General features: G+C 44.7%; 1 protein-coding gene across 1 annotated transcript in view; it reads right to left on the reverse strand.

The window, feature by feature from the left end:
• The window catches only part of NUAK1 (NUAK family kinase 1), a 75,740-nt gene that overhangs the window by 21,635 nt on the left and 31,758 nt on the right, over nt 1-22,347 (reverse strand). The window contains exons 2-3 of the mRNA XM_003832551.6: nt 21,379-21,499; nt 1,698-1,849 (exon numbers count right to left, since the gene is read on the reverse strand). Coding sequence (XP_003832599.1) covers nt 1,698-1,849; nt 21,379-21,499 — 273 coding nt within the window. The remainder of the gene's footprint in view (nt 1-1,697; nt 1,850-21,378; nt 21,500-22,347) is intronic.

A 22,347-nucleotide genomic window follows, 5' to 3' on the forward strand; every position in this document is an offset into this window, starting at 1 on the left:
CAAGCCTGCAAGGAGGTCTTCTGAATTCAGAAATGCACAAAACCGAGTCTGTTAGAAGAAAGATGTGGACTACAAGACACCTGATTCCATTAATTTTAAACATCAGGAGCAGTTTGGTTTACATTGCTGCATTCCTGGTTTTTGTAATAAGATGGAATGAGTCTAATAAAGCCTCATTCATACAGAATCCAAGTGTTCACACACTTCCAATATCAAAAATATCACCTCTGTGGTGATTTACAATGATACCTCATGATGAAATACAAAATATTATACGATTCAAATCATGAGCACATTTTGAGTCAACAAAGAGAGGTCAAATAATGTTCACATGAGTTAAGGGTTTTAGATTTGAGTAACTGTTCTCTAATTACTTACAGAGCCACTCTCAATTAAACATAATATTTAACAAACCAGGAGGCCCCATGTGGAGATCATTTATATGAAGAAGTTGACTCTGTTTTGGATGCCCTGTTGGACTCAAGTCACGTTATCCTCAAAGTAAGTGACTGTTCAGGGTGTGATAGATCTGGAGAAAGTCTGAATGAGATGAAAATCATGGCCAAAATGATGAATAACAATAATGGCTGAGACATGGCTTGTAGTTATCTGTGTACTTTATGCCTTTTCCAGAAACCAAGAGTGGCTCTACTGTGGCTATATTATTATTGTTATTATTATTATTTTGGAGATGGGGTCTCACTTTGTCATCCAGGCTGGAGAGCAGTAGCACCATCATAGCTCACTACAGCCCCAAACTGCTGTGCTCAAGGGATCCTCCTGTCTCAGCCTCCTAAACAGCTGGGACTACAGGTGTACAACCTCATGCCTGGCTACTTTTTAAAAAAATTTTTAAAGATGGATCTTGCTATGTTGCCCTGGCTGGTCTTGAACTCCTGGGCTCAAGCAATCCTCCCCCCTCAGCCTCCCAACTAGCTTGGATTATAGGCATGAGCCTGGCTGCGGCCATCTTCTGAGCACATCCGTGCATGTAGGTAACCTATGCAAGAAAAGGCACCAAGAGCATAGAAAGGTTTCAAGAACATTTCTCCTAGTAATTCTACTTCTGGAATCTCTCTTAAGTAAATTATTCACATGAGAGGAAAATATTCATATATAAAGATACTGATCACTATTTGTCATAATCAGAAATTAGAAACAGTCTCAATGTCCAACAATCAAGAATTACAAAGAATTTTTAATAATATAGGAAAATATTTACATTAAAGTATTAAGTAAAAAAGCACGACACAAACGATGTAAAAATGAATCCACCGTAGTACCCTAGATTGGATGCTGGAACAGAAAAAGGTCATTGGTGTCTCCATTTTGATAAATGTACCACAGAAATGTAAGATGTTAATATTAGGGTAAACTAAGAAAGGCATAGATAGGAACTCTCTGTACTACCTTTGAAACTTTCCTGTAAATCTAAAATTATTCAAAATTAAAAGTTTACGTAAAAAAATAAACGTGAGAAGGAGGAGGAAGAAGACTGAAAGGAAACAAGCAAAAATGTCAAAAACAGATTATCCCTGGATTCCAGAATCACGGGTGACGGTAATTTTCTTCTTTCTAGTTCATAAATTCTCCATACATGCTCCCATGAGCAGATGTCACTTTTATAATAGGAAAAAAATCATGCAGTGCCATAAAAACCATCTACGGCCAAAGCTGCGGGCCAGGCGCAGCCATACCTTGTGACAATAGTGCACAGCAGAGACGATCTGCCGGAAGAAGTGCCGGGTCTCCCTCTCACTGAGGCGTCGCCGCTCACTGATGTAATCGTACAGCTCCCCTTTGCTGGCATATTCCATGATGATCACAATCTTATCTTTGTTCTCAAACACTGCAGAGGGAAAACAGCAATACACAAACACCCCGTTTAGCCAACAAGCTCACTTATGCTACAGAGAATGCGAGAGAGGACAACGGAGATGTCGCCAGGCAGAGGATCGACTGATGGGTCAGAACACAAATCAGCCAATTCAGCATCACGAGGCGTGGGGCGTGCTGTCCCGCCAGGTGGAAAATGGTGTGTGTCACCACCATTGTTCCTGGACACGCCTTTGTCATGCTAAGGGAAATGTGGTTCCCTTTTCTGAGGACCCCACTTTCCTTGTCAAGATCATTTCTCATACCCTCTCCCAGAACGGCTTTCCTGTAGACAGGATGATGGGTAGCAACAAACACAACCAATAATTTATTAACCACTGGATACGGACCAGGTAGCCGGCCCTGACAGAGCTACTCTGACCCCAAAATGGGTACTCAATCTTGTCATCTCTTTATAACTTCCCATCTCAGGCAAATAAAACCCAAAGCTTTTAATGTGGCCCACCAAGTCGTGCACGATCCCATGGGCCCCTCTCAGCCCTACTACACACCCATTCCACGTATTTATTTATTCTGTCTCCCCCAGTCAAATGTAAAAGGGGGTTGTCCTGTTTCACTCACTGGTGTATCCTCAGCACCCAGAACAGTATTAGGCACAGAGTAACAGAGTAGGAGCTCAGCTAATATTTATTAAATGAGTAAACTCAAACCACATAAAGGCATTTCTGAACATTAATAATAAATAACAATATAGCACTTACTGTGCACCAAGTTTGTGCGTAAGGTTTTAAGTAGCTCACATGTACTGACTCATTTAAACCCTATGACAAATAATCAGGGAAATATCTGTAATTTTACCATTTGAAAGATGAAGACACTGAGGCCTAGGGAGGTTAAGAAACTGGCACAGCCTGCAATCAGGCAGTTTGGCGTCAAAGATCAAGTGCAGAACTACCAGATGAGACGGCCTCCCAAAGAGCTGGCTGGAATCAGCAGGGCTCCAGTCCCCAGCATGGATGGGGAACTAACGCCGCAGGTTGCAGGGCTGCTGCTACTATGATCTCAAGCCGGTTCCCTGTCACCAGGTCCAGCCCCTTCTCACTCAACCTCCACACCACCAAGGAAACAGTCTTCCCAAATGCCTGTAAATGCTTCTTTCTCCCCAATGCTGATGCTCTCTAGCCGTGATGTTCAAAGTCAGGGCTCTAGGCAGATGGCCAGGGACCCACGCAAGGAGGCAGGGAGAAGGGAGGCCACAAATGACAGGCTGTCCAAAGCCACTCCATTGCCACCTGTTTCATACTTTGGACTTTCACATAAGATGTCCTTTGAGCAAGGATAAAATAAGCAATATTTGTTTTGAAATCCATCATCACTCTTAAGGGATATAGTACAAAAACCTTTGTAGGGTACCCAAGACCCTCCCTGAAGGTCCCCTGCCTACCTCCCTCCATCTCATCCACTTTTCTAACATTTCCATCAGGCCCCCTATGCCCAGCACCCTAATTCATTAGCCAAGACTGTGCTCATATATGGTTTCCACAGCGCCCCTCCCACTGCACTAGTCAATACTTGCCTCATAGCACGTGCAAACTGTGCAGGTTTATTTCTTGGTTTACATACCCAGGTCCTCTGCCTAGACGGACAGAGCTAAAAACTATAGTGTTGGAATGAGATACTCCTAGGGCTGTGTGATTCTAGGGATGTTGCTTGCCCTCTCTGGGCCTCAGTTTAGTCAACTACAAAACGTGAATAATATTAGCAAGTACTTAGAACTGCTGGGAGGACTTATTGATACCAGGTATGTTCAATGTTTACAAGGCCTTCCCCTTACAGCATACACTCAATAATGTTAGCTATTATTGTTGCTATCAATATTAATTCATCCCCAGAGCCTAGCACCAAGGCAGACACATATTCAATGAAGAACTGAGTTGACCTGGAACCTACCCTAGGCCTGGGTCCCCTGTCCTCCCATATCTTGTTGCTGGCTGCTAGAAGCTCAGAACCCTCCAGTTCCTTTTTGGCTCCTTCAAGTCCAGCCAAACCTCCCTGATAAAATGAAGGGGGAAGGAGGAGGGTAGGGAGGAGGAGGAGGAGGAGAGAACATCCAGATAAAATTGGCTGCTCCAGCGTCTGCTGGCCTCGGTGTACCCTGCAGCTTTGGCTCCTGCCAGGGATTTCAGCCTGTTGTGCACTTTTCATTAACAATAAACCTTGGAAACTGGAAACACCCCGACTGCCTCGGGATGCATGGCCCAGGCCCCAAAAATGAAAGAGTGATAGGCCCTGGAGAGGGCAGCGGGTTTTCTAATTTTAAAAACGAGGGATGTAGGAAGAAGGAAAGTACTTTGACAGGTAAATAAACAAGAAGCCTCACACCCCAAAGAGTCTGGCACGTCTTTAAGGGAGCCAAAGCCTCTGGCCCTTCAGCGACTGTCAGGAGGTGTGGGCCACTTGCCTCACACAGACAGAAGGGCTGTTTCAGTGGCTGGATTCTTCCCTCTCCAACTGGCTGATTTGGTATCAAGGAGACACAAACACAATTCAGTTCAATACAGTCCAATACACCAAATATTTTACTAAGCAGCTTCCATCAATCAGTCCTACTGATCCTGTCTCTACAATATATCCCGAGTCTGGCCAGGTACGGTGGCTCACGCCTGTAATCCCAGCCCTTTGGGAGGCTGAAGCAGGTGGATCACTTGAGGCCAGAAGTTACCAGACTGGCCAACATGGTGAAACCCCATCTCCACCAAAAATATAAAAAATCAGCCGGGTGTGGTGGCAGGTGCCTGTAACCCCAGTTACTGGGGAGGCTGAGGCAGGACAGTAGCTTGAACCCAGGAGGTGGAGGTTGCAGTGAGCCGAGATCACACCACTGCACTCCAGCCTGGGCAACTGAGTGAGACTTCATCTCAAAAATAAAATAAAATATATCGCAGATCTGTCCACCTGTCTCACCTCCAAGGACATCCCTTACCCCCATCCTTTCTGGTTGCCAGACCTCACACTTGCCTCCCTGCTGACTGCATTTGGAGGGGTCAAGAAATAGTTCCAAATGCATATTCCATGGAGTACTCATTCTGCAAGCTATCTTGAAGAAGAAAAAATTCCACGGTCAAACCCGAGCCAAACATTAATACTTGATGGTCCTCAGAGAGCCCGGTTTCCTTAACTCAGAGTTCTGCCAGTTGATTGGGCCATTTCAGTCCTCCTATTGGCATCCAGAAGAACTCATATGGAGGCAGTTTGGGAAACACTGGATGAATGAGATGATACCCGAGGGATAAAACTGGCCCCTCATTCTCTCAGGCAGGGCCAGTGAGCAATCTAGTCAGAGAACTGTCCGAGCAGCCAGGCCTGGCTCTGGGACACCATCCCCCAGTCCCCCATAGGAAGAAGCCCAAGTCTCACGGTCAAGGCCCTGTCACCTTAAATTAATTGAGAGCAAAGAAGATTTCTAGATTTCAAGCCTCAGTGTTTCATCAAGGAGGCCAGAGCTGTTACAGATGAAGCTTCTTGAAGCCTTTCTTAATAACAGCAAAATTTGCTGTAGGCTTACCATGTGCAGGCACCATGCTAATAATCATTCTGCATGAATTACATCATAAGGATTCGGTACTATGAGGATCCCCATTTTACAGATGAGAACACCTGGGGCGACAAGGTGAATAATAATTCCCATAACTACAAAGAGTACGAGGCATAGCCAGCACTGGGCCCAGCAGTCTGACTGCTACCCCCAAGCTCTCAGCCATTCTATTACTACTCATATATATCAACCCCTCTGACCCTCCACCTCCTCATCAGTCCAATGAGACTAGTAATTTCCTCACAGGTCTATCGCCCACAGCACGGTGCCTCGGCCAGTGCTCAACGAATGGAAGCTGTGCTCATAATTACTCCATCAGCCACTTAGGCAGCTCTAGCAAAACAAAACCCTAAGACTTTCCTCTCCCTGCTGGCATCGCTCTTTAAAACATGTTGTGGCTGCCGCAGAATCACAGGATTTTCGAGCAGGAAAGGACCTTAGAGATTGGGTGTTATGTTTCCAGAATAGTCCAGGATTTATAATGTACAAGAGCAAGGCCTTGGGAATTAATACTGAAGAATGAGCAGCTTCCGCACCCTTGGCCCAATGCTCCTTTGCCCGTGCTTAAGGTCACTATCTACAAGGTGACAGGGATACTCTTGGCCATTCTTCTAGCAAAAAAAGGCTGCTTCCCTTGGGCACTTTTACAACTGGTTATTTATAAGCCCAGAAATCTTGTCTGTGTTTATGTTATTAGTCACTAAGCAAAAGCTTATTTTCCACCAGTTGGGAAGGGTTTCCTTTCTGAAAAATGAAAAGCCTGTGTCTCTTGGCCAGACAGTTTTACCCAGAAGCCCGGTGGCTCCAGAATGGTAAGGAAAACTATGGCCCTTGACATGCCAGGCCTACCAGGAAAATTAAATCCCTGAATAGAAACTTAGCTCAGCCTGAGTCAGCCCACAGCACTGGGGCCATGGCCAGGTGGTGCACAGCCTGGTTTTTAGCACAGCAGAAAGCACCTACTATGCAGATGGCACTGGGGATACCGAAAGAAGACTTTTCCCAGTTTGGAGGGGAAGGAAAGGCAGGCCAGGTAGAAGGGTCAGCATGAGGAAGGGAACAGAGCAGAAACAGAACCGCCAGCAGCTGGCAGGGCCAGGGACTAGGAGGAGAGAAAGAAGACGGCGATGAATAAAACACAAGACCTTGAAGGCCCACAAGGAGCTGCAGGTGGGTCACACAGGCAACCAAACATCGCCGAGAACAATCCAAGAGACAGGAGCAAGGCACAGGACAGCATCCAGGATCCTGGACCTGTGAAATTGTTTGGGGCTCAATTTTTTCCAGGAGACTTCCCAGACAGGGATCTCTCCTTCCCTAGAACGCTTGTAATAAGAATAGTTAATATTTATTGAACAGTTACTACATGTCATGGATTAAAACATTTATTCCTCACAACAATCTTATGAGATAGGGATCCATATTATCCTACTTTATAAATAGGGAACCAAGCCGGGCATGGTGGCTCACACCTGTAATCTCAGCACTTTGGAAGGCCGAGATGGGAGGATTGCTTGAGGCTGGGAGTTTGAGACCAACCTGGTCAACATAGCGAGACCTCATCTCTAAAACAAAAAATAAAATAAATAAATAAATAAATAGGGCACCAGCACTCACATCAAGAAACAATATTGCCAGCCCCCTGCAAGCACCCCTGCCATGCCCTCTTTCTGTCATTAATCATCTCCCCAAAGATACAGATACACCAATACCATGAATATGAGGAATATGAACCAAAATCATAGATGAGTTTTGAAGTTCTAAAAAATGGAGTCATAGCCAGGCACGGTGGCTCATGCCTGTAATCCCAGCACTTTGGGAGGCCGAGGTGGGTGGATCATGAGGTCAGGAGACCGAGACCAGCCTGGTCAACATGGTGAAACCCCGTCTCTACTAAATATACAAAAAATTAGCTGGGCGTGGTAGTGGGCACCTGTAATCCCAGCTACTCAGGAGGTTGAGGGACAAGAATCGCTTGAACCCAGGAGAAGGAGGTTGCAGTGAGCCAGCCTGGTGACAGAGCGAGACTCTGTCTCAAAAAAAAAAAAAAAAAAATGGAATCACGTAGTATACCTTCTTTTGTCATTAATTCAACATGTTTGTGAGAATAATCTACGTTGCTCAATGTCGTCAAAGGTTGTTCATTCTCATTGCTCTAGAGTACTCCATTATGTGAATGTGTCGTGTGGTTTATTTATCCATTCTACTGTGGATAGACATTTGGGCTGTTTCCAGTTGAGGGTTGTTATGAATAGTATTACTGTGGATATCCTTGTGCATGTCTTTTGATGCACATCTGTATGCATTTTTGTTGGGTAGATACCCAGAGTAAGGTTGGATGGCAAATTTGTGCAACTCAAAAGCGCATGTTCTCGCCATGACTCTCCACCCCCTTCCTCCATCATACAGTTCTGCTTTTTGCATTACATCCAGTAAAGGTTCTACTTCATTAAATGGAGCCAACCTTACTGATTTTTCTGAAATGGCTTTATTATCAGCCGATTTGAGGCATTTATCTGAGCATTTTGGTACATGTTAAAGGGAATACAAAAGAGGAGAAGGCACAGTCATTAACCCCAAGGAGTTGCTTTCGAGTTGGAAATGACCAGTACTTAAAAAATAATTCAAGAGCTAACCTGTACAGTACAGACTTTAAGTACCTGGACAATCAGAAAGATCAGTGAGGTCAGCCAGAAGGGACCTGAAAAGATTTCTAGAAAAAGCAGGCATGGAACTGAACCACCCAAAATGACCTGGGTTTTGCTTTTGAGATAGTTTCACCATTGTTTCAACATATCCTAAAATACCCGAACTCTCCTTTTTCTTTGACTATTCCACTGGCAGGCCTTCCTTCTTCCCAGACACCAACTTAAATTATTTTTCTTGTTTGCTGTTTATTTTCCATTTCAAAGGATAGTAGGGATTGGTTGCTATAGCAACAGCTACTTCTCCACATTAATCCTGAATTTCATCAGATGTTCGGTTTGACAGTCCCGTTCTGCCCTCTGATCATCTGGTTTTCACAACCAGGCTAATGACCCAGCTCCCAGAGACTGCCTCCTGCAGCTCTCGAGGTTAATAACACAACTTGTAGAACTTGAGAAAATGTGTATTATAAAAACAGTGCTCTGGTCTGAGGGAAACGCTGATGAGTGAGGAGATCCTGGGATTTTAAGCATCCACTGGCCACGTGACAGCCGAATATACTGGACTGTTTTGGAAGAAAGAAGTCTGGAAAGCAGAGAGGATGAGGACAAATTTATAGGATGCCCCAGGAAGGGTCAGTTTTCAAAAAGGGACAATTTCTTTCTGTAACCTCCAGGGAGGAAGAGTCCTTTGTTGAGTTTTTTGGTTTGTTTGTTTGTTGAGACAGGGTCTTGCTCTGTCACACAGGTGGGAGTGCAGTGGCAAGATCTCAGCTCACTGCAACCTCCGCCTCCCAGGCTTAAGTGATCCTCCTGCCTCAGTCTCCCAAGTAGCTGGGACTACAGGCACGTGCCACCACTCCTGGCTAATCTTTGTAATTTTTTTTTTCTTGGTAGAGACAGGGTTTCGCCATGTTGCCCAGGCTGGTCTCAAACTCCTGAACTCAAGCCATCCGCCCACCTCAGCCTCCCAAAGTGCTGGGATTACAGGCGTGAGCCTCTGCACCCAGCCCATCTGTTGATTTAAAAAAAAAAAGGCCTAGGGCCTAGCAGTGGCCCCAAGAGAATTCTCTCCACACCTTTGCCTTCCATCAGGTCCGTCTCCTAGGTGACAACCAGGGTGCTGCCATTTCTTCCACAGCATTGCCTCCCTAGGCAGCAGCATTTTTGTAATTTTCCCAAAATCTCAGACCGGAGTACCTTTCCACTCCTCAAGGGTGCTCTTTTATTAAAGGTCAGTACAGTCCTCACAGAAAGTAGCTTATCACTTCAAAAATGAAGTGATCTTTTCTTTGAAAGACTGTCTGCAAACCAGTTGAGTCATTTAGTCAATACAAGATTCATTCTTCAAAACTTTCCTCCCTAGAAGTCAATTTCAAACGCCTCGTGGGCTCACGGCTTCACTAAATCATCCTCTGATCTCTTGGATCTGAAAGCCCAGAGCAGTGAGGATGAGAAATTTAAACTGGCATCTCCCTGTCAATAAATCGGTCCGAGTTGATTCAGTGCAGTTCCTGGTTTGCACAACAAAAGACTTTTTTGTTCACTCACTGTCTTTTCTTGAACCAAAACTCTTTCTGGATGTTGGCTGGCATGCCCGAAGAAAACCACAGCCAATGAGGCCACCCACTGCCAGAAGTGGACTCCACGGAAGGCAGAAGAAATGGTAAGAAAGTGTAGAAGCCACCTGCAGAAGAGGGGATGCAGAAGCCTTGCCAAGACCCATCTGTGCCTGCTAGGATTAATAGTGCCAATGGGGCCCAATATCCAATCCTAGGAAGGCAGGGGACGTGGCCAGGATAGAGAGAGAAGTTGTGTGGGAGAGGGGACTTGACAACACCACACTGGACGAGCCACTGGACTCCACCCTCCTTCCACAACCATCCCTGGGGAGCATTTCTAGAAACCAAGCAGGGCTCTAAGGTGGAAACGGGCGCTATCAGCCATCACCACAGGCTCATGATACACACTCCATATCACACACAACTCCACAGCCTCCCTGATCATTCCCTCTATTGCTCTGTCTCAGCTTTTGTGTCATACACAACACACACACACCACTCTTTCTCTCTCAAAAAAATTACACTCACTCACACAATCCTGAATGTGAGAAAGCCCCGGCAGTTGATCAGAACCTCTCACAACTACCCCCAGAAAGAAGCAAGGGTTCTTGTACTTGATGCCGTGAACTTCTGAAAAAGCATGCTCCCCAATTCTGGCAGTGATGGGGGTAGAAATACCTCTGTGAAGACAGCCTTAGTCTTCCACCCCTGGAAACCCTGGCAGAGGGCTTTGGCACAGGGATTCATCTCACCGTCACCACCTCACCAAGGTGGAAAGGCCAGGCCCGTGGTCCTCACACCTCTGGCTCCAGCCACTTCCCAGTTGGGTGACCTGGGCAAGTTACTTAGCCTTTCCGTACCTGCAGGCTCTTCCTCTGCTAAAATGAAGCCTCTACCTTACGTCTCACTGTGAATATTAGCACAGCACACAGCAGCAACAGTACGCAGAAGTGTTAGCTGTTCCGATTCAGCAGCAAAGGGGAACTAAGGAAGACATCAACTCCAGAATTATGGGTATGCACTGGCAGAGTCCACACCCAAGGCTGCATTTGAGCCCTTGAGGTATGTGTGTGATGGGTTGGAGGTGAAGGAATGGCAGAAATAGTGAATGAACACTTAAAGACATCAGAGGATTTGAGTGACCCCCAGTAAAAGCTGAGGTGAAGGCAAGCCTAGCTCTCTTTCATTCTTTTGGTCCCTAGGGCTGTTCCAAGCATGGGTGTCAATCTCTGAGCCATACCTACCAGAGGCACCTGCTGTCAGAAGTCATGGTGGGGAGCACAATCAAAAAAATTCCCAGACTCGGCAGGTTAAAAGTTACAGTTCATCTAATCTGACCCCCCTTTCAATATCCAAATCCCCACTGTTGTACATGGCCATTGTGGAGGCCCCTCTTCTGTGCTCTGTGAGCCTTCCCAAATGCATGCTGGTGACTGCCTGCGCAAATTAAGAAAGCTATCCCAGTTCATTCCGAAAGACCCCATAGTAAAGGGCAATAGAGTCTTTTTTTTTTCTTTAAAAATTAGTGTCAAGTATAAGTGTCATTATTTAAGGCACTAGAAAATATTGAATTCCAGGAAACCCAGGAGGGTGAGGCAGGACAGCCTGGGAGTAGCGTTAGTTTGTAGCTGTTTTGTTTCTGATCTCCAGCCTCTAGAAAAATGACTTGGGTGTAATCAAAAGAAAACAATGAAAATAATAACTTGAAGGTCAAATAGCTAACTTAATAGGAAACTCATTAGAAACGTGGCTGGACAGGCTCACAGCTGAAGCACTCGTTCACATGATTACACATGAAGAGAACTCTCGGGTGCTGTGTTACGAATAAGGGCGAGTCCTCAGTTTGGATCCAGTCTGCAGGGACTTCACGTGGAACGTGTGAATCTGGCAGCAGAGGGAGTGTGTTAAAATGCTCAACTATTTGCCATGGGTTCAAAGGAGTAAACACAAGCATAATACACTACTTTGCCAAGTTCAACAAACTGTTTCACGGGGCTCTGAGTCTCTGATGAGGGCAGCAACCCAACAGCTAAGTAAGTAAACCCAAGCCCGAAGGTATCACTCACTGCTCACTGGTGACCGCTGCCAGACACACGTTCTTCCCTGGAATTCACTGATGACAAACGATCAGACCAAGACAAGTTTACAGAGCAGGGCTCGTTTTCTCTTTGTTGCAGGATTAAGCCTGTATTTCTCAGCCTGGTCAATTAAACTGGAATCTTTGGGGGTAAGACCCAGGCATCAGCATTTTTTACAAACTCCTCATGAGATTTTAATGTGCCTCCATCATTCAGAATCACTGATAGGCAAGCTGGCCTCAATCTTCTCTTCTCCAATCTCCCGACAGAAGTTTCTACTCCAGCCAGAAAGGACATCTCACTGATCCCTAGACATCACATCAGGAATAATCAATTCCATTTCTTGAGCATGGCCCTGGCACGGTGCTTAGCAATTTTATGCATTAGCTCATTTAATCCTACATTATCTATAAAGCAGCTAGCTACTGGCACCATTTTATAGACAAGGAAACAGCCTCAGAGAGCTTAGTCACTAGCCCAAGGTCACACTGCAGTAACTGGCAGTGCAATTGGCTCACTAAAATCTCAGCCTACGTGGATGACAAATTTATACTCTTGCCCTACTATTAGGTTCATGCAAAACTGATTGTGGTTTTCACCATTACTTTAATGAATGGTACCTGAAACAAAAGTGCTAATAGAATAGTACCTGGAACAAAAGTGCCCAATACCTTTTTGTAAAACACATGAATGATTCAATGACTAAATAAGCAAATGAATGAATGAGAATAGTGGATAATGTGAAGGATCATTGATCTTCTTAGATCAGTTCAGCCATTCCCTGCCTTCAAAAGAACCTAAATCAGGACCTGCTTGCAAATCTTCCTGCCTGAGAACCCTGGAGTAGCACAGTTGTGTCTGAGAAGAGAAACATAAACTGTTTGTAGATATTTCCAAGTAACTGATGCTAGAAATACCGCCCTGCTTTTGTTTCTAAGGAAACCAGAATCAATTATTTGGAAGGTTTTGCTTCTAACCTTCTATGCAGGGGTTTTTCTAGTACAGTGGGGTTGTCAAATTTGGGTGTACATCAGAGACACGTGGAGGGCTAATGATTACTCTGGGTGCTGTAACCCACCCCCAGAGTTTCCAATTCAGCAGGTCTGGGGCTACCCTTTGAGAACTGCTGCTCAAATGCATTATTAAGCAGTTTACCAGGGGCCTGCCATTCTCAAGAGGTGATTTTCCAGGGGCACAGGATGGAGCAGCAACACTTTCTGATTCCAGGACCTCTGCTGGGTTCTGCAGAAACATCTTACACAAGCCCCACTGCCCCTGGCCACGAGCTGGGGGTCAGGGCGGGGGCTGGGGGCGATGCCGTGTACAATAAGGAATACAGGCTTTTCCACAGCCCCGGTCTCTTGATTTCTCTTCTGCTTCTCTGGATTTTTAGAGCAGTGATTTTCACCAAGAGTGGTATCTCCTCCCAGAAAGACCTATCCAAATCTCAGGGAGCACAGGTAGCTTGCAAAAGCATATTGTAGTGCAATTTCTCTAGTAAGATGAGAGGAGCTTTTAACTGATAGTGCACTCATCCAAAGTGTCTTCATGGTGGGAATTCAGAGAATATTTGAGAATACAGACTTATTATAACTTATCTTCTCGTGGGCAGCATGCTTAAGGCTCACAGGGTGGGGGCATCAGATTCAAATGCTTATCAAAGGACGTGTTTGTCTATTTCGTTTCTTTTCAAGTTGGAGAAACACTTCCAATGGATGAGAGATCACAGTTAACAAATGCCAAAGAGGCTTCCTACTTTGTCCCAGAAAGCCAGGATCACCCTTACCTAAAATAGGAGAAGTGATGAAAGGGTTGGCCAGTTCCAGCATATCACAATGCAAAGAACCCATAAAGAGATGCAATCTTGCATGGCCAAGAGGAGAGATTTCCAGAAACCAAAACCAAGGGTGTCAAAGGGAAGTCACAGGTCGAATCTCCCCCACCCCTCCACCCACCTTTTCAATTTTATATGCCGGACTGTTACCAGATGGGATGCTAAAGATGTTTGTTCTCAGTGGTTTTGCAGATCGGGTCTCCTAGGCTTTCAAAGGGGAAGTGGGGGTGAGACAGTGCGCCTTTGATGTTTGAACTTCGGTCCTGAAATCAGAACCTCAGGCAAAAACTGTTTTTATCTCTTCCATCCTAGGCAACCCAGTTGAAAGCTCCAGTGGGCACTTCCTTTTCAGCTTTTTTTTCCATATTGTCAATTACCTCCCTGCTGAGAGAATGGAATTCCTTTGACTGGAAACAGGGGTCCCTCTTTGAGATGGTGCCAGAGATTTCTTTCTTTTCTCTTGATTAGGCTTTCCTTAGTATCACACACTGAAAAGTGTACGTCTATCCTCTTTTATTTACTTAGCATTAGAAGCCAGTTAACGTTTGTATTTACACAGAGTTGACAAATTTGAGGGTTAATCACCTTCACCCATGGGTCAATAGGAGAGTTAACCCCAGGGTTTGGTTCAAGAAAGACACATTTGAAAGGAATTATTTTTGAGATTGGGTGAACAGCAGCATCACTTCAGTGAAGTCACAGATTTTGTGGGCCTGGGGGTATTGTGATTATATAAAAATCAAATTTTCATGGTGTTCTGCAGTTTAGAAAACACTTGACCTATGAGTTTAACAGATTTGAACCCCAACCTTCTTCCTTGGATGCTGGCAGAAGTATTTTCTAAAATGCCTACAAAGCTAGGATTGAATGCTGTCAGATATGTAAGACAGTAACCTCTATGAAGACTGGGAATTCGCCATATCACAGGGTCAAGAACAATACTTCCCTCCAATTAGGGGTCTCTGCAGACCACCAAATGACCTGGTTAGTATCAGGAGCACCGAGTTCTGAGTGTTGCTGCCTGGGTTCACCTCTTGGATCCACCACTTATTAGTTGGTAACCTTAGAGAATGGACTTTGCCTCTAAAGCTGAATTTTCCTTACCATAAAATAGGGATCTTAACATTTCATATTTCCCAGATATAAGGGTTAAGTGAGATAGTACATGCACACCTCCTAGCCCAAGGTAAACACTCAATAACTCCTAGCTATTATTAGTACTATTTTATTTTATTTATTTTTGTGAGATGGGGTCTCACTCTGTCACCCAGGCTGGAGTGCAGTGGCACAAACTTGGCTCATTGCAACCTCCACCTTCTGGGTTCAAGTGATTCTCCCACCTTAGCCTCCTGAGTAGCTGGGACCACAGGCATGCACCATCACGTCCAGCTAATTTTTTGTATTTTTGATAGAGACGGGGTTTCAACATGTTGCCCAAGCTGGTCTCGAACTTTTGAGCTCAAGTGAGGCCAGAGGATCTACCAAAAATACCTCACTTGAGCTCAAGAGTTCGAGACCAGCCTGGGCAACATGATGAAACCCCATCTCTACCAACATGACCTCCCAGAGTGCTGGGATTACAGGTGTGAGCCACCACACCCAGCCCTAGTATTATTTTAAAGGTATAAATCAAAAAATGCTACTTCCTCCTTTTAGCAGTTTCCCACCATTCCTGATAGAGAATCCACACTCCTTCCTCTGGCCAGTGTGGTCCAGATCTAGCCCTCTCCACCTCCTTCTCCTACTACCCTTCTCCTCACCCCTGCCAACCTCCCAGATCCTTTGTCCCTTCTACCCATATAAGTGCCTTCTCTCCTCTGAGCATTTGCGCATGCTGTTCCCTTTGTATGGAATTCCCAGGACTCTGAAGTGTTTAGTCTCCGCTTCATTCAGGTCTTCACTCAATAACCACTTACTCAAAAGTCCTTCAGCTCAAGGCTCAGTCCGAAAGGGACCGCCTGGTCTGTTCACTTTGTTGACTCTCTGTCTCCTCTCTTTAATGGCAGCTCCAAGAGGGACAGGAGCTTGCTTTGTTGGCCCTTGTATTCCTAGTGCCTAGAATAGGGCCTGGCACATAGTAAGCACTTTATTAGCATTTTTGTTAATGAATAAATCGCTTTTTCTCTAGAACTAGTATTTCAATATCACCGGTTAGTACAGCTCAAGATGATGGCTTCCTTTCATTAAAACCCACACTTTCTAAACATACAGGGTTAGGCACATCATTGCATTGTCATGTTGCTATTGTTGTTTTGTTGATGTTGTTGTTGTTGTCACTATGTGTGTGCGCATTTGGCTCTTTAATCATAAAGATCTTTGCTAAAGAAGACACTGGCAAGTTCTTTAACAGCTTCTACTCATTTGGCTAGTATCCAAATAGCCACTTCGGTGCCTTAGCATCAATTTCTTTCTAAGCAAATTAATGCATTTCTGCACCGAGCCAAGGCTCTTGATTGGCCTGTCGACCAACCGGGAGAGAAGGTTCCCCTCTCATTCTGTGAGTAGCAGGGAGACCAGCAGATGGGCTCACAGACTGGGGTCCCACCACCACTGCTGCCACACTCCTTGCCCCCACCACGCCCCCAGGTTGCAGCAGGGGCAGGTAGGAGCAGGATGGAAAAGGCCAGGCTGAGGTGGCCTGCAGAGCCAGCAAGAGAAGACACAGGATCAGAAATACGGATGAGGCACGACAGAGCAAGAAAACAAAGGGGACCAGGAGACCCATATGTCAGGGTCACCACGTAGCCATGACCCCCAGTGTGATGAGCTGAACTGCATCCCTGCAAAAACTCAGGCGTTGAAGCCCTAACACCAAGTACTTCAGAACGTGACCCTATTTGGAGACAGGGTCTTTACGGAGATAAGTTAAAATGAGGTCCTTAGCACAGGCCCTAATCCAATATGACTGGTGTTCTCATGAGAAGAGGAAATTTGGACACAGACACATGTGGTGGGAAGAGGTATGAAGACACAGTTAAAAGTCGGTCATCTATAAGCCAAGGAGAGAGGCCTGGAACAGATCCTTCCCTCACCACACTCAGACCAGAATTGTGAGAAAATATATTTCTGTTGCTTAAGTCACCAGTCTATGGTATTTTCTTACGACAGCCCTAACAAACTAATACATCCAGCAAGTCATTAAACCTTCTAGAGCCTCAGTTTCCACAACTGCAAAATGGGAATCCCTGGCCTGCCCACCTCACAGGTTTGCTGTGGGGATAAAAGGAGACCAGATGTGGGAGACCTTTGTAAACTATGAAGAGTTCTACAGATGGCAGGATGTCTAACTTCACGTTCAGCGCTGGATCTTTGGGTCCTGCTGGGCAGGAAAGCAGATAAAGTCATGGGATCCTGGGACTGTGGTTCCCAGTGAGAGGTGTAGGAGCTGGAATACAGCCTTGGCAATCTCCTGCTCCCAACCCCCAGGGAAGGGAGGGGAGCTGCCCTCCTCCACAGTTATTTAGTGGATGTGGGAGAAACAGAACTTGCGTGGGAGAAGGGAAAGGGAACAGAACAGAAACTGGAGAGCTCTAAGAAATTAAAAGAAAGAAAAAGGACACATGTAAGACCCCGAGAGTTTTCTGGATAAAAACAACACCTTTTATTTGCATGATACCCTATAGGTCGCAAAACACTTGGAGGCACTGGATTCTCATTAACCTACTTGAGGTCAGGAATGCCTTTGAGAGTCTGATGAAAGCTATGTACCCTCTCTCAGAAAAAAGTAACTCATGCACACAACACATGAAACATTATATAGCAGCACTGTCCGGCAGAACTTTATATGAGGATGAAAATGTTCTGCAGCTATGCTGTCCCATATGGTAGCCACTAGCCTCCTGTGGCTACTGAGCACATGAAATGTGGCTAGTGTGACTGGGGAACTGAATTTTAAATTATTTTGTTTTAATTATTTTCCATTTAAATATCCACCTGTGGCTAGTGGCTTCTGTGTTGGACAGCATGGTTACATACTATTCCAAGGGATTCACAGATCCCTGCAGCTCATCCATGAAATACCTTGTCAATGGACCCCACGTTATGAACTATTTGTGATGATTACAGTGTCCTCATAATAATTATCTTTTTTGAGCTTACCAGATACATGTATCATGCCATTTAATCCTACTGAAAACCCCATGACAGAGCTAGAATGGTCATCCCCATTTTACAGATGTGATTACTGAGGCACTGAGAAGCCTACCATCTTACCCCAAGTGTTGTGCCTAGGTCACAGTGGAGGACTGGAGGCTGAAGCTCAAGACCTCCTGATGTGAGACCTCAAGTCTTCCTTAACTCCCTAAAACCTGTCCTAAGGGTTTCACCAACTGAAGCCCCAGCTCCCTCCTGAGACCTTGATAGAAATTATTTCTAGTAACCTAAAGACCTTCCTCACACTGCTATGCATCTTTAAAGTGACAAGCAAGAGCCTTGAGGGCTTCTCTTCTCCTTAAAGCCTCCAGCCCGGTCTCTACTGAGGCCAACTTCACGTTGGTAACTAAATATTCTTCCATTAAGGTTTGTCTCTGATCTTCTCTTTGCCAGGGGGATGGTTTCCTGTTCTCCATTCGTCCTGTCTGATTCCCAAGGCCACAGAGGGCATGGTGCTGGTGAAGAAGTCAGGTTTCTCCATGTGGGACGCCAGCAACCACAGACTGCCTCTCAAATAAAGAACCTGGAACCTTCATGCTGGGAATGCACTCTCTTTCCCTTCCTGATAAAGAAGGCTCCTGCTCTGGGCCAAGAAATCCCAAAACACAATAGTGTTCACAGGGCACAGGACCATATGGGTCCACACCCTACAGGTCAATCCTTCACCATGGCCTACGGAGCTTAACGAAGCTCACTTCCACATTGTGTCTTTGTCTCTCTACTCACTTCCAACTTCTAGAAATTCCCCTCATTCACTGGACATATTCAGATTTTATCTTATCAGCCTGGAATTCTATTTTCCACAATTCTTCCCCCATCAAAAAATTCCTTCAAGGCCCAGCCCAAATGCCATACATCTCCATGAAAACTTCCAATCCCCAAGCTTCCAGAACATGGTCCCAGAATATACTGCTTACATGCCTACTAATATGGTTTGGCTGTCTCCCCACCCAAATCTCATCTTGAATTGTAGTTCCCATAATCCCTACATGTTGTGGGAGGGACCCGGTGGGAGGTAATTTAATCAGGGGGACAGTTACCCTCATGCTGTTCTCGTGATAGTGAGTGAGTTCTCACAAGATCTGATGATTCTATAAGGGGCTTTTCCCCCTTTTACTCGGCACTTATCCTTCCTCTGTCCATGTGAAGAGGGAATGTTTGCTTCCCCTTCCACCATGATTGTAAGTTTCCTGAGGCCTCCCCAGCCTTGCAGAACTGTGAGTCAATTAAATCTCTTTCCTTTATAAATTACCACTCTTGGGCAGTTCGTTACAGCAGCATGAGAACAAACTACATTGCTACATAGCACTCTTTCCATACTGCCTTGTATTGCTTCTTTTTTTTTTTTTTTTTTTTAAGACAGGGTCTCACTTGGTTGCCCAGGCTGGAAAGCAATGGCACAATCTTGGCTCACTGCAACCTCTGCCTCCTAGGTTCAAGCTATTCTCCTGCCTCAGCCTTCCAAATAGCTGGGATTACAGGCGCATGCCACCACACCCAGGTAATGTTTGTATTTTTAGGAGAGATGGGGTTTCACCATGTTGGCCGGGCTGGTCTCAAACTCCTGACCTCAAGTGATCCTCTTGCCTCGGCCTCTCAAAGTGCTGGGATTACAGGCGTGAGCCATCGTGTCCGGCCTGTATTGCTTCTTGAGTGTGGGATCTATGTTGCTTCTTGAGTGTGGGGTCCATATCACATTCAGCTTTCAAATTTCTAACTTCACTGAACAGAGTGCTTAACACAAAGTAGACACTCCACTCAGTAGACTAGTGGTTCTCAAATTTGTTGAAACACAGATTGCTGAGCCCCACCCAGAGAGTTTCAGATTCAGCAGGTCCTGGGTGAAGCCTGAGAATCTGTATTTCTAATAATCTCAAGTGATGCTCATGCCACTAGCCTAGGCACTTTGAGAAGCACTGTAAGAGGTGTTTGTGACGTAAATAAAAGATGGAATGGATAAAAATTTCCCTTAAAAATCCTATCACCAAGGGCTCCAAAAATGAGCCTTCAAATGACCAGGATAAAAGAAATATATTACCAACATTTACTTCTAGATAAGAGGCAAAAATAGAAGCAGCAGAAAAAAAGAATGGCAAAAAAAGATCAGGAAACCAGATGAAAAACGAAAACTATCAGAAGAACTTTAGGGACACCACTAGTTGGTTTCCTTTTAGCCCAACCTGATAACTTCTTATAATCTGACCACGAATTAAAAATAAGTTCATTTTTCTTTTTTTTTTTTTTAAACAGAGTCTCACTCTGTCACCCAGGCTGGAATGCAGTGGCACAATCTCAGCTCACTGCAACCTCCGTCTCCCTAGCTCAAGTGAGTCACGTGCCTCAGCCTCCTGAGTAGCTGGGACTACAGGCATGCGCCACCACACCTGACTACTTTTTGTATTTTTAGTAGAGACGGGTTTCACCATGTTGGCCAGGCTGGTCTCGAACTCCTGACTTCAAGCCACCTGCCCACCTCAGCCTCCCAAGGTGCCAGTATCACAGGCATAAGCCACTGCACCCAGCAATAAGTTCATTTTTCAGCCACATATTTTTAAATATTCTAGGGAAACACTCTGACTCAGTAAAACCAAAATTGGGAAATTTTCATAAGAAAATAATCAGAAATGAATGTCAAAATGATGCACAAGGAGAGTTGTGAAGCCCTGTTTATAATAACCAGAAATTTGGAACAACTTAAATGTTTGGCAAAAGAAATTAGATTCAATAAATTATGGTATGTCCATAAACAGAATGCTATAAAACCTTTTCAAATGTCCTTACAGGGGAATATTTATTGATACAGAAAAGATGCATGAGACAACAAATGAAAAAAGAATCAAGCTAAAAAACAGTTTAAATAGCATGATCTAACTGGACAAAAACCACAAATAGATACAGAGAAATAGATAAAAATAGAGATATGGATAAAGAGCTATTTATCAAATTGGGAGTTAGAACAGAAATTATTTTTTAATTTTAACATTTCTATTTCAATCATTTCTACAATAAACACATACTGCTGTGTAATTTATTTACAGGGTCTTAAAACATAAATGATAGTCTGTGGGCGGTTTATTCTCTCCATTTCTTCTCATGAAGGACCAAGGAGTTGAACTGAAGCCTGAGCGTCTGTATAAGCTTTTCCCCATGCTGCTCTTTTTTGCAAACACCAACACAATTTGGGCTCCATTTATAAGGCATCTGCTGCACCAACCCTCTTTCTTGGTGCTTACTGGACCTGCTCAGGGTTAATTTCTAACTCAAAGAACCTAACTTGGAATAACTCCGTACCACCAGCAAAGCGACTGGCTTTGGGGAATGACATTTACAATGTATCCACTGTTATTTGGTCACCCAGCAAACTGTCATTTTTCAGAAACCAGGGCTGTCTCACAGACTGGCTTTCAATAAGGTGGGTTGCTTAGCAACTGCCAAGGAATTAAGAAGACAGAATAAGGCATCCGCCAGAGATATTTTATGACCAAAATGAGCTGCACTCATGTGTCTGGTTGTGTTCAAGGTAACCAAGTAAGAGATAACACCCGACTATTTTTGCATCATGAGGAAAAATACTTGGCTTCTGCCCAGAAGGGCAATTATCTCAAAGTCTTGGCAGGCCCCATGGTATGAGAAATGGTAACTGATACAGGGGTAAAAAAAAAAAAAAATCACTGACCTTCATAAATACTGATGATATGAGGATGGTTGAGAGATGACATGATCTCAATCTCTCGTCTGATGTGAACCATGTCTTGTTCATCCTTAATTTTGTCCTTACGAATGGATTTTATAGCAACCTATAAAGTCAGGAAATGAAATGTTATTCAGAGAACTAAACAGATGCAAATCAGCCATTGGGGGAGTTTGGAAAATAAATACAGATGTTACTTGTTGGCAGAACCGACAATAACCAAAACAAAGCTTGGAAATGCCCCCTTGTCATGTCTTTCATACACAGCAAAAACACCCTTCTCCCGGCAACAGAAAACATCAGGTTTGACAGCCTGGGATTTGTGATGATGGTTTTGTTTTTGTTTTTGTTTTGTTTCGTTTTTGTTTTTTCATAAAGCAGAGGCTGCTTAACATGGCCAGAGTCATTTACTCGAGGAATCCTGATGCTTTGAAAAAAGAAAAAAAGGCAAGTTCAGTTTACAGGGTATTGATGATTAAACATGGTTAGGTGAAATTGGTACCACTCAGTTCCACTGTGCAGCTGCCACAGCAGTGGCTATAAAAAATCATTACTGCCTGGCCAACCTCGAGGCCAGCTCTGCCTCAAGCCTCGGCTTTTAAGACTCCAGGCTATGCTGTGTTTACGCAAGGGCTCAGAAGCGAATTCCTTCCTACATCCTTCCTCTTGCCCAAGCCACCTTCAGTAGCACATGGTATGACCAGAGGGCTCTTCTGGAGACAGATCAGGGTAAAACAAAGGTAGTGACGGCTCATCTCCCTGCCCGGTCCCTGTCAATTCCCAAAGCTCAGTGCCAATGTTACAAATCCAAACTGCAGAGACCTGCCAGGGCCAACACATGGAGCAATTACTTAAAAGAAACACACCGAGAAAAAGGCAATGAATGACAACAGGAACCTAATAAGGAAAAGTGTGTTCGCCAATGGATTCATCTTTGCTCATAAACAAGCTGGT

Source organism: Pan paniscus, chromosome 10, assembly GCF_029289425.2.
Source record: "Pan paniscus chromosome 10, NHGRI_mPanPan1-v2.0_pri, whole genome shotgun sequence".
NCBI classification, from domain to species: Eukaryota; Metazoa; Chordata; class Mammalia; order Primates; family Hominidae; genus Pan; species Pan paniscus.